Source organism: Onychostruthus taczanowskii, unplaced genomic scaffold (assembly GCF_017590055.1).
Source record: "Onychostruthus taczanowskii isolate IOZ18803 unplaced genomic scaffold, ASM1759005v1 scaffold11, whole genome shotgun sequence".
Lineage (NCBI taxonomy): Eukaryota > Metazoa > Chordata > Aves > Passeriformes > Passeridae > Onychostruthus > Onychostruthus taczanowskii.
Window position 1 is genome coordinate 15,712,339 of NW_024497629.1, and position 15,657 is coordinate 15,727,995.

Below are 15,657 nucleotides of genomic sequence, written 5' to 3' on the forward strand. Positions count from 1 at the left end.
TGAGTATCAGTTTCAGTACCTTACAGTGGATGTCCTTTGGCTTTAAAGACCAGGAGTGATAAGTACAGTTTCGTAAAACAAAATGAAATATTAAAATCACATGTGGATTTTCTGGTGCTTCAACTCAGTACTTTTCTAATGCCTGTTGTAGAAGCAGTAAATGCTCAAATGGAAAATGTTAGCTTTGGAAGCAACTGAATGTACCAAAATTAGTACAGTGTGGACATCCAAATAATTTTCACTTACTATACTTCAGCAATAAAGCAAGGATGAAGTATTGCTCCAAAAATATTATTCTGAAGGAAAAAAAAAAGAGGAAACATCTTTAGGCCTTACACTGTTATATTCTGCCCTTGTGGGACAAATCCTGCCTTCTAGAGTTGGACTCAGTCCAGCATCTTTTAATGTTTTTTGGCAATGCACAATTTCTCAAGATCTCAAGATCTCTCTTTAATGAACTTTGAGACTTTATTGCAAGGGCAATCTTTCCATCTAGAGAAAAGTTCCTTTTGTTCTTATCTATATCTTGTAGAAAAGTTCCTTTTGTTCTTATCTATATCTTGTATGCTTCAATATTTTTTGCTGTGCCTCCATCCTTGTTGGCTCCTGTTCCTTTGGTCATCCAAGAGTTCTAGGCTGGGATTAAGGAAGACAAACTTTCCTTCTCTTTCCAAAGATGCCAACATGGCCAAGGCTTAACAGGAATTTTTTTCTTCCCAAGTAAAACACGCTTTCACAGGAACATATCATAACACAAAACTACTCTGCAGGCAATTAAAGGAAATCTCACAGCTTAGAATTCAGTCTGGAAGCTATTTCACATAAACATGCCCATATGCACATGTAAATATTTTGTAGGCATAGCATAAATTCACAAAAATAAATGAACAAACAACTAAAATTCATGTGCTTTTTTCAGTGAGAGCAATTAACAACTGAAATTTCTCAGAGGCACATAGGGGAGTTATCATGAGCATTAACTATCTATTTGACTTTGCATAGATAGACTGGACTTAGTCTTAAAATTCTATTCAGCATATTGCTTTTCCATTTTCACACCCAGAAGAAAAAAGAAAAAAGGAAGGAGGTTGGGTTATGATGGTGATTTAACAGTATTCGTTATTTTTCTGAAAAAAAGTCTCTCTGAATATTGCTTGTCTATAGAGGTTAACTGCACAAACCTAAAAATGCCAGTAAACTGCTACATGGAAATCCTGTGTCTGTTACTGTATAACAAAGCATAACTGTATCCTTCACAGAGTAACCAGGATACAATTAAAATCCATTCATTAACAAAAAAAAACAAAAAAAAAACAAAAAAAAAAAAAAAAAATTAAGGAGCATTGTTTTGGTTTGCTGTTTTTGAGGTTTTGTTTTTGATATTTTTTTTTTTTTCAAATAGCAAAAGCAGGGAGGAAATGTAAATTTTTAATTATTTTGTTCCTATCAGGTACATGTTTTGGTGAAAGCACATCCAAATGTCTATACTGTAGAGAAGCAAACAGATCAGGCATAGTCAGATTAAAAGACAATCCCAATAAATAGGTTGCACTCACTTTTCTTGAGCATATTGTGAACTGTAATTAAGAATGGAATTAAGTGAATGAATGGAAATTAGGAAAAATAAAAATTGATTTTTTTTACATCCAGTTTTTGCTAAAATCTGTTAAAATTCCTCCTCTTTCTTCTGCATATTAATTTTACCAAAAAAACCCAGGAGGAACCTCTGGCCATGGTTCCAAGAAGCTGACTAGATTTTGAACCAAACTTAATATGGTAATATTTAGAAACACAGTCCAGCAAAGTTCAGTTGCAATCTGAATAAACTTGAGAAATGATACTCACCAAAATTCAGTAATCTTTTCTACAGCATGCTAATACAATACAATAGAAAAATTAACAGATGACAGCTTTTTTATCATATTCTCTATAAAGGTGACTGTATAAAAATATTTTACTGTTTCAGAAGTCATATAGACATTAGAAAACTGAAAGTGGCAACAAATGTTAAGATACTGGAATTATCAAAGACAGATAGATTGAAATGTGGTGAGTACTACAAATCATAGGAAATATCAAAAAAGGTTTATATCTTCTGGCTTTTTTTCTTTTTGAAGTGCTTAAACTCTTAGTTCTGCAAGGAAGGCTATGCAAGTACACACATGCTAATATCACTCTCTAGCATTGAAACAAAGCCATGTTTATTCACTACCTGATAGAAATGGTTCTAAATCTAATTTTTTTTTCTTTCAAATGACTGTAAAAACACATCAACAGCCATACCTGGAGATATAGGCTGGAAGCAGTTTACATATGTATTTACAAGGACTCATGCTTCACTTTTTTTTATAGTATGACTGATACTGTTAGAGTATTTGCAAAAGATTCACTGCTTTATTTTACATCTACTTGTGATGATTTTGTTTTAAAGTAAATAGTACTCTGCTTTCTAAAAGTTCCTTCAGCATCACACTATTCTTTGGACACTGAAAGAAAAAATAACGACCCTTTGAAAACATTACCAATGAGTGAATTGTAAAGGAAATGTTTTATTAAAATCTTTCCAAGAAGGACGCATAATGTCCTACTGAAGAGAGGCCTGGCCATGGCTATGCCGGCCCGGAAAGGTCAGAGGAGAGGTGAAGGTACAAGGCAGCAGCAAACTGTTTTTCACTGACAGTCAACTCATTGAATTCAGCTTCACCTGCACATATATTCCATTTAATGCAGTTAATTACTTTTTGCACTTAAAAACATTCATCTACAATCTTTTATAAGTGATGTTCTGAGAACACCAAGACTCCATAATTCAGATGATCCATTTTCCAGTAAATGCTGTTAGTTCATTGTGATTAGAATAAAACTGAGTTTTCAGAAGTGTTCATGTGAAAACAGAGCTTACAAACACACACAATGCTAAGATATCATTGTAGCTTTTTCTTAACTTAGTTCAACAATTCTCATGTATAATAAAGGATCTAAATGGATTTTTTATAGGCTGCCATATATACAACAAATAAATCAAATGCACAAAATGCACAAATGCACAATGAAATTTGTTCTTGATAATGTTTTAGATTAGGAAGTATTGTTTTTCTCAAATTTCACAACAGCATAAAAAGAAGCCATTATTTCATCTGAATAAAAAACCCCTTTAATCTAAATTGCTAATAAAATTAGAGAGCAATATAAAAAAGGCTGCTCTTATATGCTGACTTTGCAACAAGTGCAAGTGTTAGTATGCCACATCAATTTTAGTCAAAGTGTAAAATTTATGTCTGTTTATGAGCATGATAAATCATGCAGTGGTTGAAATGACTTGGGAAAGATAAAAAGTACTGAAGAACTCTTTAATGAAATAAATGTTCTTTATAGAGGATTTTATTAATAGACAGCTGTGTGTCAGAATCAAAATCTTCTACTGTTGCTTAACATTTCCCACAGGTCTTTCTTTAGTACCAACTACCAGTATGGTGTTTTCAATAATATTTGAGATTCACTATAATTTTCCATTTCAAATCCTGTGACTTAGTAATCAACAGTGACATTTAAGAAATTCAATAAACACTATAATGAAGGCACAAGTGACGCAGAAAAGGCTTAATAACCCAAACCTGACCATCTTTTGTTTTTTCATGGTGTTAGTTACCAAAAGAAAACCATACCAGTGAGCACCAAAATCCTAAAAACTGCAATTTACTTTAATGAGATGATAACAGGAATCTAGCCTAACTTAAAAAGGTGGGAAAATGCATATGAACAAGAAATTCTAGATCTTTTCAAAATCTCAATAACAGCTAAAATGAATGTACTATACAAAAATATCATTATGTGGGTTGTGCTGAATTCCAGTACAGCATTCCTAAGATACCAGTTTTACTAAATAAATTTACACCCTATACTAGAAATTAGCAGTGATGGAGGTGGTCTACAGTGGACAGTAATCAGGACTCCAAGGATTTAGATGAAATTCAGCTCAGGTGAAGATTTGTGTGGAGAACACTGCTGTCATACACCAACACTCTGATGATAAGGCCCTGGGCAGGCACCTTTGTCTATCCTGGTCTGCCTATGAAGAGCACCTCTGATGACCCTCCCCGAAACCCTAGGGGCGGCATCTCAGCCAAGGAAAGACTGTCCCACCAGGTCTGGCCACTCAAAAGAAACATGGAGAATCTCTCCTTCCTTGTCCCTGCTGGGCTTAACCACAACAACATGTACACAAACACACTTCTCCCTAACCAGGAAAAGAACACAACTAAGACCATTAAAGCCACATGAAAAGACGTGCAAAACTGTTGGAGCACACAAGAGAGATGATGGACTTTGGAGCTGGCTAGCAAAAGAGATTATCAAATCAGGATACCTTGGCAAGAGCAAACAAAACTTTGAGGATTAAATCAAGACTAAACTGAAGATTAAATCAAGACTTACCAGAAAAGAAAATTATATCAAGCTCTGCAAGCAAGAGATATTTTAAAATGTCTGTTTGTCTGTGTGATGACTAACCCAATTGTAGTAAAACATTACTAGCCTTCCTAGAATAGTATATAAGCATATGTAGTCTGCAATAAAATTGTATTCTGACCACTTCTCAGTATCCCCATCTCTCTCATCATTGCTGATACAAAGCTGCTCACTCGGGTGTGCCATTTTCCTGAGATCACTGCAATTTAATCCTCTTCAGTGGATTTGTATTCTTCTCTCAAAGAAGATTAAGTTGTAGTTATGAAAGGTCAAAATGTCACTGAAGGAGAGTGCTTACATAGGGATTTAAGGTAGATTACTCAGCTAAATCTGTGCCTTAAATTTATTGTACCTTGTTAATTTTAATATTTATGAGCATCTGCTTGCCGATGTGATAGGCGTTTTCAAAAAAAAAATAAAGGTAGCTCCTATTTGCATGGTTTTATCAGCGTTTTTCATCAAAAGAACACCAGCTCTTATAGCTGGGTTATCTTGAAAACCAGAACATGGTCTTTATATATAATAACAGTAAATATAAGATTAGCCATATTATTTTTAAAGTTTATGCAAAATTTACAGAATTAACTTTGTGGTATAAAATGTATTGTAATATACATACAAAAAATCACAATATGAAAAAATTTTGGTAAATTTTGAGGGGACAGATTATTCAGATTCTTTGAAATTATTCTAATATGTGAAATACTCTTTACATGTCTATAAATACATATATATGTGTTTTTAAAATGGCTACTATAACATTTTAACTGGAAGAAGGATTCTGTGTACAGTGTCTTAGGGTAATTTTATCCTTTTACTCAGCTTGTAATAAGAATATTCATTTAGTATTTATTTATAAAGTTACCCTATGTCGTATCACAAAAAGAACTTAGTATGCTGACATCGTGCACATACATGCACAGAAAATCCTGAGAGAGTCAGACTCAAATTTTTTTTTTTTTTTGTTTCAGATAGATATTTGTTTTAAGAAAACTTGCAATAATATTACATTTTGCCTTAGAAGAATAAATTAAATATTTACCAAGATTATTAAATAATGTTTTCTTTAAAGTTTATTGACTTCAGGGATAACATCACTTCGCACAGATCATTCAGACTTTTATTTGATAGATATACTTAAAAAAATCATTCATATTAGAATTTTTGGACTTGGCAATGTTAGGTTAACAACTGGACTCAAAGATCTTCAGGGTTCTTTTCAACCTAGATGTTTCTATGACTCTTTCAATACAGTCCAATGTGTGTCAGTCATCATATCATTTAATCAATTCTTTCATTACTATTTAAAAAAGTTGTTTACTTTAAAGTAACATAGACATGAAAATAAAGCTTAAACCAAGTGTCACCACTGTGAGAAAACATGAACAGCTGATTTATTACTCATTTAAAATCAACTGTTTGATTTTTGAAACCATAGAGTAAGTGTCAAGCATCCAAAGGCTTCAAAATTATGGGGTAATATAATTGTCATGGTTTGAACCTTGTAGTAAAAAAATACTGAAAACTGTCAGAAAAATAAAATGCTCTATAAGAAGTATTATTCAAAAGAAAAAATCATAACATGCTATCTATTGCTGTCTAGCTATGATGCATCCTTTTGTCTGACCATTATTTACAGGAACTTTATAAATGAATGGAAGGTGCTTAAGAATTCCAGACAATCTCAGTTGTAGATATTAACAGGATATTCTGAATATGTTACCACTTTATGAATTAAATAAGGCAAATTAGTAAAAGAGAATTATTTTGCCCTAAAGAGTGAAAGGACTATCTTCTTAAGTAATGTCAATGGACGGCTAGGTTTATGGTGCATACACTGCGGTGTTTTCTATATTAAAAAAATTAGAGCAAGTTTTAACTGGTAAATAGAAACACCTATTTCTGTTTACCTAAAATTATTCAATTGTTGATCAAACTTTCAAATTGAGCTGTATCTGCTTAGAAGCAAAGACTGGGATTTATGTTTTAAACACTTAGATTAAACTGTTCAGTTCTATTTCTTGGTTTTTTTTCAGTAGAAGGAAAAAAGGACAAAGAAAGACCTGTCAGAAGCAAAGAAATAAACAAAAATGTCTCCACAAGATCAGTTACTTATATTTATTTCTCAAATATATGATATAAAAGTCTTATTCTATGGCAGTTTTATTTTTACGATTTGTTCTAGTCTTTTAAAAAATCATCAAATTATAATAATGGTTTTTAAAAGCCATGGTAAAACTTAATTAAATTTTGAAGTCTGGAAATAACATTTATGTTAAGGTCAAACACACTGAAAATAACCATTGAATAAAAAAGTATGAAATATTAAATCTATAAAAAAATCGGAGCTATTTTCTAAACAGAATATGTTTAATTATTATCTGAAACTACTTTCCAAACTAGTTTGACTAACAGAATGGTCTTCACTGGCTGAGTTAAAACATAACAATTCTCTCTTATTCAGAGATACCATGTTATTGTTTCAAGCTTTAATAAATTTATGAAAAGAAGCAAACAAAAGGATTCAACTTAACCTGTTAAATCAGTAGCTGAAAAGACATAAATGCAGGTATGTGTCATCAGTCAGACACAGCTGCAGTCTGGAGGGGAAGGGAGGCAGCAGCTTCCCAGCTCCAGACATGCCATATAACTAAGAAACAACACACGTGCTGTATATTGGCTGTACCTAATCAAATTGTAAATGTGGAAAGTTCCAAGACTTTTGGGGTATTTTACTTTTTAAATTCTGATTTTTAAGTAATGGACACATTAATAAAGATATTCCTTAATTCCTTTAACATGCACCTTCTTTTGCAGCATATTGACAATGTCCATGATTAGCAAAATAGAACACATTGTATTAAAGGCTATAGCAGAAGAGGCTAATACATTGTCAAACAGCATAACTTAACAGATAGATGTCAATCTTTAAACTGACAGAGATGAGTACCAGACATTGATTATCAAATGATATCAAGAAAATTATATACAAGATCAGAAAAGTCCTCTAATAAAGGACATAAGAAGCAGAGTTACACAATTAATATAAAATTAAAAAAGGAAAAATCATTAACTTAACAAATTTGTAATCAATCTGGCCATTTTTGTTTTATATTTTGTTAATTTAGGAGAGAGAATAAGAGTTATAGGACGCTGCATGCTTACTCCTATTTATTCTCTTCACTGAGCTTCTGTTTGGGATTGTTTAGTAAAGGATTGTGGCAGAGACAGGAATTTGGTCTTACCCACTGCAGTCTGCTAATATATGAATATGCAAAACACTCAACAAGTTAAAGCATATATCTGTTATACTATGTTCCTCAAGCTCATGTGTATTTTCTAGATGAAAATTGTGTTTTGTCTGCCACCCTAAATGTTATACAAAACTCAGGCAAACACATTCTCACTATTAAAAATCTCTTTGCAGTAATTACTGCAAACTGCTGCAGTAATTTTCAGTAACTTAGTGTGCCTCTTTTCACTCTATTAGTAACCTACTGGTGGTACTATTTATTTATTGAAAGAAAATTCAGGTATGCTGAAAAGGAGAAATGCCTGTTCTAGGCTTATCTGAATAGTATATCTAAAGAGGTCAGACAAAAACATAGAAAAGCTTCTGAAAATGATTGATAATAAATTGTGGCAGAAATTAAGTGACTGACATTTGCCCATCCAAAAAACTAACCTGCCCTTTGTAGCACTACAAACAGATTCATTCATACAGTATTATGATGGAACTCGTACAGTTTTCCATAGAACCAAGCAGCTTTAATAAATAAAAATATTAACATGAAACATATTTATTGCCTCTTCTCCAAAGACCCATTTGAATAATATTCTGAATTATAATACATACAAACCTAATGCAAGAAAAAAACTTAGCATATGTGAAACTTATGAAAGAGAGAAAAGCTTATAGCAAAAGAAACTCCGAGTTTTCACTTACATCTGAGGATGAATTACTTACATCTGTTTTCTTTCCAAGCATTACACTGTAAATAATGATTTCCCTGTGTGCATGTTCAATTGTGAAAGTCCTAGAAAGTCTTAATTCCATTTATTTTTTCAGCACAGGTTTCATTAAACCTCCAAGCAGTAACAAAATTTTATATCAATATTGTTAGTGCAATAACATTTATAAGGTCATTATTTTTTTGTAAAAAACTGCACTGATGTAAGGTTTACTAATCCTTTGCATGGTTATATAAAGTAAGTGTAAGCAAAAAGATAATTGATATTTATCTGACCAACTGAAATATGGTTTTGAAAGTATTTTTCTACTAGTCTCAAGTGAAAGAAGAATCTTCTTCCAAACAGTCATAATGAAAAGCTTACAAGCTTAACTGCTCAGTTGAACGTCAATAAAAATAAAGGTTGTAAATCTGACATTTTCAGCTGCTTGCAGAAGCTGATATACTTCCTGACATCTCCAAGAATTCTTAATAACTTCAAATTACATAAAATGTTAGAATTATATCAGTGAGTCACCAGATTTATTTTATAACACTGTTATGAACTAAAGAATATGCTAGTGAAATAACTTAATTACTTTATATAACCATGTAAAATCAGGAATAAAAAATGAGTTCTAAACAGGCTATAAAACAGATATTATCATAAAGTCTGGAAGTCAAAAAATTAAATATTTTTATCAGAATTACAGGTTTACAGGGTGGAATGGGAGAAAAATCTCAAGCATAATAAAATCATAAAACACACACACCTAAACCTTCAAGCTGTCATGTGCTTTTATGTCAGTGTGGTACAGCCAACAGGACCACAAGCATGGAAGCAGCCTAATGATCAGTTGGCTGCATGATCCACCTTGGATCCTGACAGCCATAAAGCACCCATATGTAGATGTGGCACACCCATAAAATGAGTGGAATAAGCCAAACTCAGGCACATATTCACCTCATCAGTCCTTTTTTTTGGCTGCAGCTGCAACCTAGCACCACTTTTTGATACTGCTACAAGGCCTGCTGTCACAGTAACATGCTGCATTATCCTGACCTGGATATGCATGGCAATGACTGTGCCTAATTTATCCACTTAAAAGGTAAATGCATGTTTGAAGCAATACTAAGGAGTGGCATAAATAAAAACTCCTGTTTATTCAAAGCTGCCTAAATACTGCATTAGAACACATGTACTGGACAAATTTGGGCATGGGTGGTCTTCACTTCTGGTCAAAACAAAATAAAAATGCAGCCCAAGAAGAAAGCTAACCTATAAAAAAGTGTATGAATAAAAAATTACTTTAATTACAAATTCTTATCCTATTGTATGTAAAAAGAGTCCTTGCTTTAGCTCATGACCAGCAACAAACTAGGAAAAAACCATGCTTGTAAAAGTATAGTCTTAGGATATCAACATACTTTGTTTGTGTTACCAGACCATCCTGGGACCCCAAGGAGATGGCATGATATTGTTTTCATCACTTTGTGCATGTTATATTTATTAGCATGTATGACATGTTGTTATTTGTATATATGGTACTATCAAAAAAAAAAAAAAAAAATGAGAGTCATTGCATGGCAAGATTGAAAATAAGGTTAGATCTTGAAAAATTCTCTAATCAGTTTTTAATACAAAATAAGAGTTTTGGTGAGCCTAAACCTATTTAAACAGAGAGGTCAGAAGATGCCATGTGCTGTTTTAATGTGTGTTAAAAATTTATACATACTGAAGCAGCTTCAACAAGGGAGATCAGCAACAACTTTCATCAAGATAACCAATCAGCATGTTTATTGTATTCTTCCAGGAGAAACACCAGGATTTCAGATATGCCCCTTGTATGGAGAAAATACACTGAGGTCTTTCATAACTTTCCTAAATACTCAGGTAAAAGGAAAAATATTGGAAATATAACTAAAACTTACAGTCCATTTTTATAATTTCATTACTTTTTAAAGAGCTCTGTTGCTGAAACTCTGAAAACTCTCTTAACAACAGCCTGAATACTGTATTTTTTTCTATAAATGTTTCCTTCTCTTTTTTATTTTTTTAATTTTTTGGTTGAAAATTTTAGTCTTAAAGCAGCACGTTGTAGTGCTGCATACACATTGAGAAATGTTACCATGAAATACCAGCTGTGAAACATATAATATAATTGTGTTTAATTTATGAAGACCTGTGTAGTGACACCTGGTCATCTTGGCTTCAATAAGGAAAACTGGCATTAATAATAATTGAAGAGCATTTCAGTTTAGATCCTTTGAAACACTTTGGTGTGATATTACAATGCATCTCATTCTTTAAAGATGGAAAAATTTAAATTTCTGGCCTTTTCACAGAATATATGATGTCAGAGCATTCTTTTTGAAAGGTATTAAACCATTCTGTTAAGATATCTGGGATCTATAACAGAGAATGAAGGACTTTCAAATACAGTCTATAAATTAGGGTTTTTTAAAAAAAATAATGATAGGATCATTCTTCAGCTTTTTAACTTTTTTTTTATACTATGGGTTAACAGCCTTCTATTTTAGCAAAAATAATGTGGTTCTAACATGGTTTAGAAAGTTTATCATCAAAGTTAAGCATTGCCCGAGTCTTGCATTTTACTTGTTAATTACATGGAGGTTATGCTTAAATTATTTTTGTCTTTATAATGCATGACATTGAGTATGACTGGCAGAAAAATATCAAGACACTTCTTGTATTTGCTAACTTGGTAGCTGTTTGTCAGTTTCCTGGAGTTAAAAAGGTAGTAGCAACACTTGTTATTTCTGGGATTCCATCAGTCACCTTCCAGTGCATACAGCGATACCATTACAGTATTATTGCTCCTTATTCAAAACACTTTCAAGGAACTATCTCTACAGGACCTATGTCTGAAATGTTTCTTGTGGCTCCAACTTTTGGAGAACTGCATTCTATAGTTGAAGAAACATAATCAATAGGGCAGACTGCAAAAACCTAAATAGTGAGAATATAGAGAATCCTACATCTCTCTGATGTTAACATATTTCTGAAGGTGAGACAAAGAAGAAGCAAAAGGACTGGGTAAAACTTGCCTCTCTCTTAATCCCATAGGCAAATTATAAATAGGATTAAATTTACTATTCATACATAAAATCTGTTATGCATATCAGTTCATTTACAAGCATAATTTCTTGTCATTTTTAGGTGGACATGCTAACAATGTAAGATAGGTGAACTGCATCATTAATATCCTTTCAGTTAAAGTAAGAATTTTCTATAGAATATGACATTATTTAAGTAGAAATAGAAAAAAAAAATTAATAGATACAAAGTCAAGATTTGGTTGGTGAGCTGTAAAATATATCCCAAGAAGGTGAGAAATCATGTTCCAATCCAGAGCAAAACTCACAACTTTTTGAGAAAAAAGATTCAAATAAGGACGTCCTTTACTTTGTGTGTACAGAATGTGTATAAGGCATCAAAGACTGCAGTTTGCCTTCTTTTTAGCTAACTGCAATCACAGACAGTGTCCTTGAGGTTACATGCCACAATCTATTAACTTTCTCACAATTAAAATGAGATTCTATTTTTAGACAGGTTCTTTGACTGCTGCACAAGGGGAAGGAGATTTATTCAGGCACCTTGTGACAGGATAAAAGTTTCAAGTTTATACTTAGCCTAAAGCAGGAAATGTATTGAGAGTGCAGATGGTTAAAAGTTGCATCAACAATAAAAGATGAGAAAATCCTAATAAAACTAATTAGACCATTGAAATAAAAGAGAGAAAAAAGCTATAATTCACCTTCCTCTTAAAATATTTACTATACTTCTGAACTTGTAAACATTTCACACTTTAGAATTCTGAAACTGACTTGCAGAAGTAAAACTGCAGAAAAACCCACAACTGTTTGCAAAACAAGACTGAAAGCCAAATCCAACTGCCAAATGTTAACAATATACTTCATCAAAGAGATGCTATTGCTACTGCAAAATGCACATTGTCTACTTCAGATGTTTGCAGAAAGTCCCCAAAAGTAAGAGGTTGAACTCCATAAATAAAATAACATCACTAGACAAATACAGAAATTATAACAAATGAATTTACATTAGAAATTCCAGAAAGAAATAATAGCAGAAAAAATGTATCATCTGATATACAAATTTTAAAATTTTGAACTTTTTCATAGGGTTATGAGAAGGTAAAGTTCATAATTTTGGTTTGAGGAAACGGTGCAAATTTCAGATACATAGCTTGTGCCAACACTCTCTCTCCACTATATAATCACTATTTTCACTGAATATATTTCACAAATGGATTTTTTAAAGACAACATATTTTCTAAATAAACACAGACCCTAGAAATTACTCTAGTACAAAAAATAAAATCATGACAGAAGGGACAAGAAAGGGTAAGTTTAATTTAGATAAAGAGTATGTGATTGTGCTCATGCAATAAAACATACTTGAGCTGTGTAATTATACAGGCTTAATGCATGGTGCAATGTCTTAAGATTCCTTAATGTCTTAGCCATAGAAGAGCTAAAAGCCTGCATCTGCTTTTCCATTCACCGCTCTTGTACATCACACTTAAGCAATTGGGACCGTGTTTCAAGAGCCTCTGTAATTTTCCTTATTATCATATGGTTATTCTCATGGCCATGGACCTGCAAATCTCAATAGAGTTGTTATGGAGGATTCTCAAGGGAAGTGATTGCCACCCTCATAAGAATCACACCTTCTTTCTCCTCTTTTTTCCTTATTTTGTTGATTTCAGTTCACATTAAAGAAAACCAAAACATAGTGCATAAAAGAAGTAGATAATAGTGCACAAAAGAAGTAGATAATAATAAATAAAACACTCAAATATTACCCAACAATATGTGCTCACAGAAACTTAAACAGCGAGTGTAGAACAGTTGATCTGATTATCATGCTCCAATCAGTACCATGAGTGGGAATAACAAATAGTGAGCTTGAGTGAGTCTCAAAGAAATAAAGTGTCAGGGGAAAATAATGGTGGCAGTATAACCCTAATCACTGCTATCATCACCACCTGCTTCACAGGAGAGACCACTAGTAGAAAACTATTGGTGTGGAGAAGTAGCACCATGTTTCCTGCCTGACCACTAGGGAATATTTCCCCTTCCTGTTCCTTTCAATGTTCACTATATATCACAGCCACAGACCCTACTTCTAAAAACCTGCTCAGGCAAGCCTTAATGTCCTCAGTGCAATAAATATATAGCTTTCTAAATTTGAGGTTAACATCTCCATGACTTTCCATTCTTTATTTTGCCTGTTTTGATATTGAAATAGTAAGGTAACTAGAAATGAAGTAAAACACTTAGACAGAGTCCTTCAGTTTGGACATGTTTAAAGATGTCCATTTAAACATGGACAATGTTTAAGGAGCACTCCCACTCTTCTAATTCAGTTACTTTCAGTTACTGCACTGTGAAAAGTCTCTCAATGTTTTGTAGCATCTTTTGTACAAAACTAATTTTGACAAGATTATGATCAAATCATTTTCATCATATGTGCCCATAAGGTACTATTGAAAATAGTATCAAGTGTTTTCCCTTATCCTTAAGGTGAACTAATTAACATAGAAATTATCAGAAAATGATACTACATGTTAATAAGAAAGTGCTCTTTTTAGCTGCAGGTCTATACAACATATTGAAAAGGGAAAAATTCAATACATGCACGCAGACTAAGAGATATCAGGTATTTTTAATACAATTAATCAACTTCAGAAGGTACTGAATTTCACACCATCAAAAAAAAACCCAAAAAACCCAAGATATTTATATTGCAAAGATTCTCATTTCTTTGAGACAGAAGCAACACAAATGAGGCTAGGGTAACTTAGATAATTAATTTTTTTAGTTAAATTTCCATAATTCTATACAACTTCCTAATTTCCACAATAATATACAATATATCTGTTCTGTTGTTTTCATTACATACTAATTTTTGACTTAGATCTGTGAAGATTCTCAGTGAGACATGAAAATAAGTTTTATAAATGCCCCAATAAAGACCTAGAATATTAACAATATTTTTCAAATAGTGTCCGATATAATACAGGTTAGTAGAATATAAAATTTATGACCTTTCAAATATATTAGAAATTTGTAGCTTCTATTGACCTCCCAGCAAAAACTATTAGAACAATAGATTTCATTTTTATTTGCAAATATTTTTAGTTATTTTGTAGGTATTTGGAAATCCATGTCTTTGTTTACTATTAATTGACAATAGAGACAATTAAGTTTGTGAAAGGACTAAATGTCTATTTGAATTTAATTTGTTGGGGTATGACAAAGCAAGTTATAACATAAGTTTAAAATAGTTAATTTAGCTCATACCTTGATAAACAGCTTTGAATCCTGGTGAACCAATGCTGTCATCAGATTGTAAATGAAGCCACATCTGGTTGCTCATGCTCACAATAAGATCAGGAACACTAGATCCAGTGAGTCTGTATGTAGGATAAATGGCAAAATCATTTGTACATGCATAAATTACTACTACTACTATCACCACCACTACCACAAAACACTGGCTTTAAAGCTATTCACATCCTACTGTAATCAGCGGCATTTCTGATAAAATTAACTATTCTATATTAAATGGAACAATATGAAGTAATAGAAAAAAACATTTTGAATGACTGCATTTAACATTATGATTAAACACTTTAATAAAGCTGTTCCTACCTAAAGTTTCCATTAAGTAATTAAGTTGTAAGAGATGAGAGTGATTGTATAAATTAGTTTTCACCTGTTTGGATCAGTATTGCTTTTCTGCCATGCTTTTTAAAAGTGAAGAAAATTGCTTTACCTGCCTTACAACCTGTGTGTCCAGAACTTAGTACAATCACATCTCCATTCAAATAACTCACAATGATCTCTTAAATTTCAGGGAAACTGCTATTTCTCACACAGTAATGTGTGATAGCTCTGTATAGATAAGTACAGTGCAGTATAGAACACATATAAGGCAAACTGGTGAATCCCATTATAAAACTTCAGCGCTTGTCAGCAGTGTCACTTACACATCTATAATTCTGATACCAAAAAGTTGTGTGTCAAAAAGAATCATTAGGAAGTATTGCTTCTTAATAGTGAAAAACAAGTGAATAATCACGTTCTAGTCCTGAACAACCATTCAGATCCCGGCGATAGGTATACAGCTTTACAAAAAGCAGTGAGAAAAGTCACATACAAAAAGTGGCAGTAAAATCTCACTAACTAAACT

At 32.5% G+C, this 15,657-nt stretch overlaps 1 protein-coding gene across 1 annotated transcript in view; it reads right to left on the reverse strand.

Annotated features, from left to right (window-relative positions):
- CSMD1 (CUB and Sushi multiple domains 1) overlaps nucleotides 1-15,657 on the reverse strand; it is a 1,071,386-nt gene that overhangs the window by 260,034 nt on the left and 795,695 nt on the right. The window contains exon 12 of the mRNA XM_041420500.1: nucleotides 14,766-14,878. Coding sequence (XP_041276434.1) covers nucleotides 14,766-14,878 — 113 coding nt within the window. The remainder of the gene's footprint in view (nucleotides 1-14,765; nucleotides 14,879-15,657) is intronic.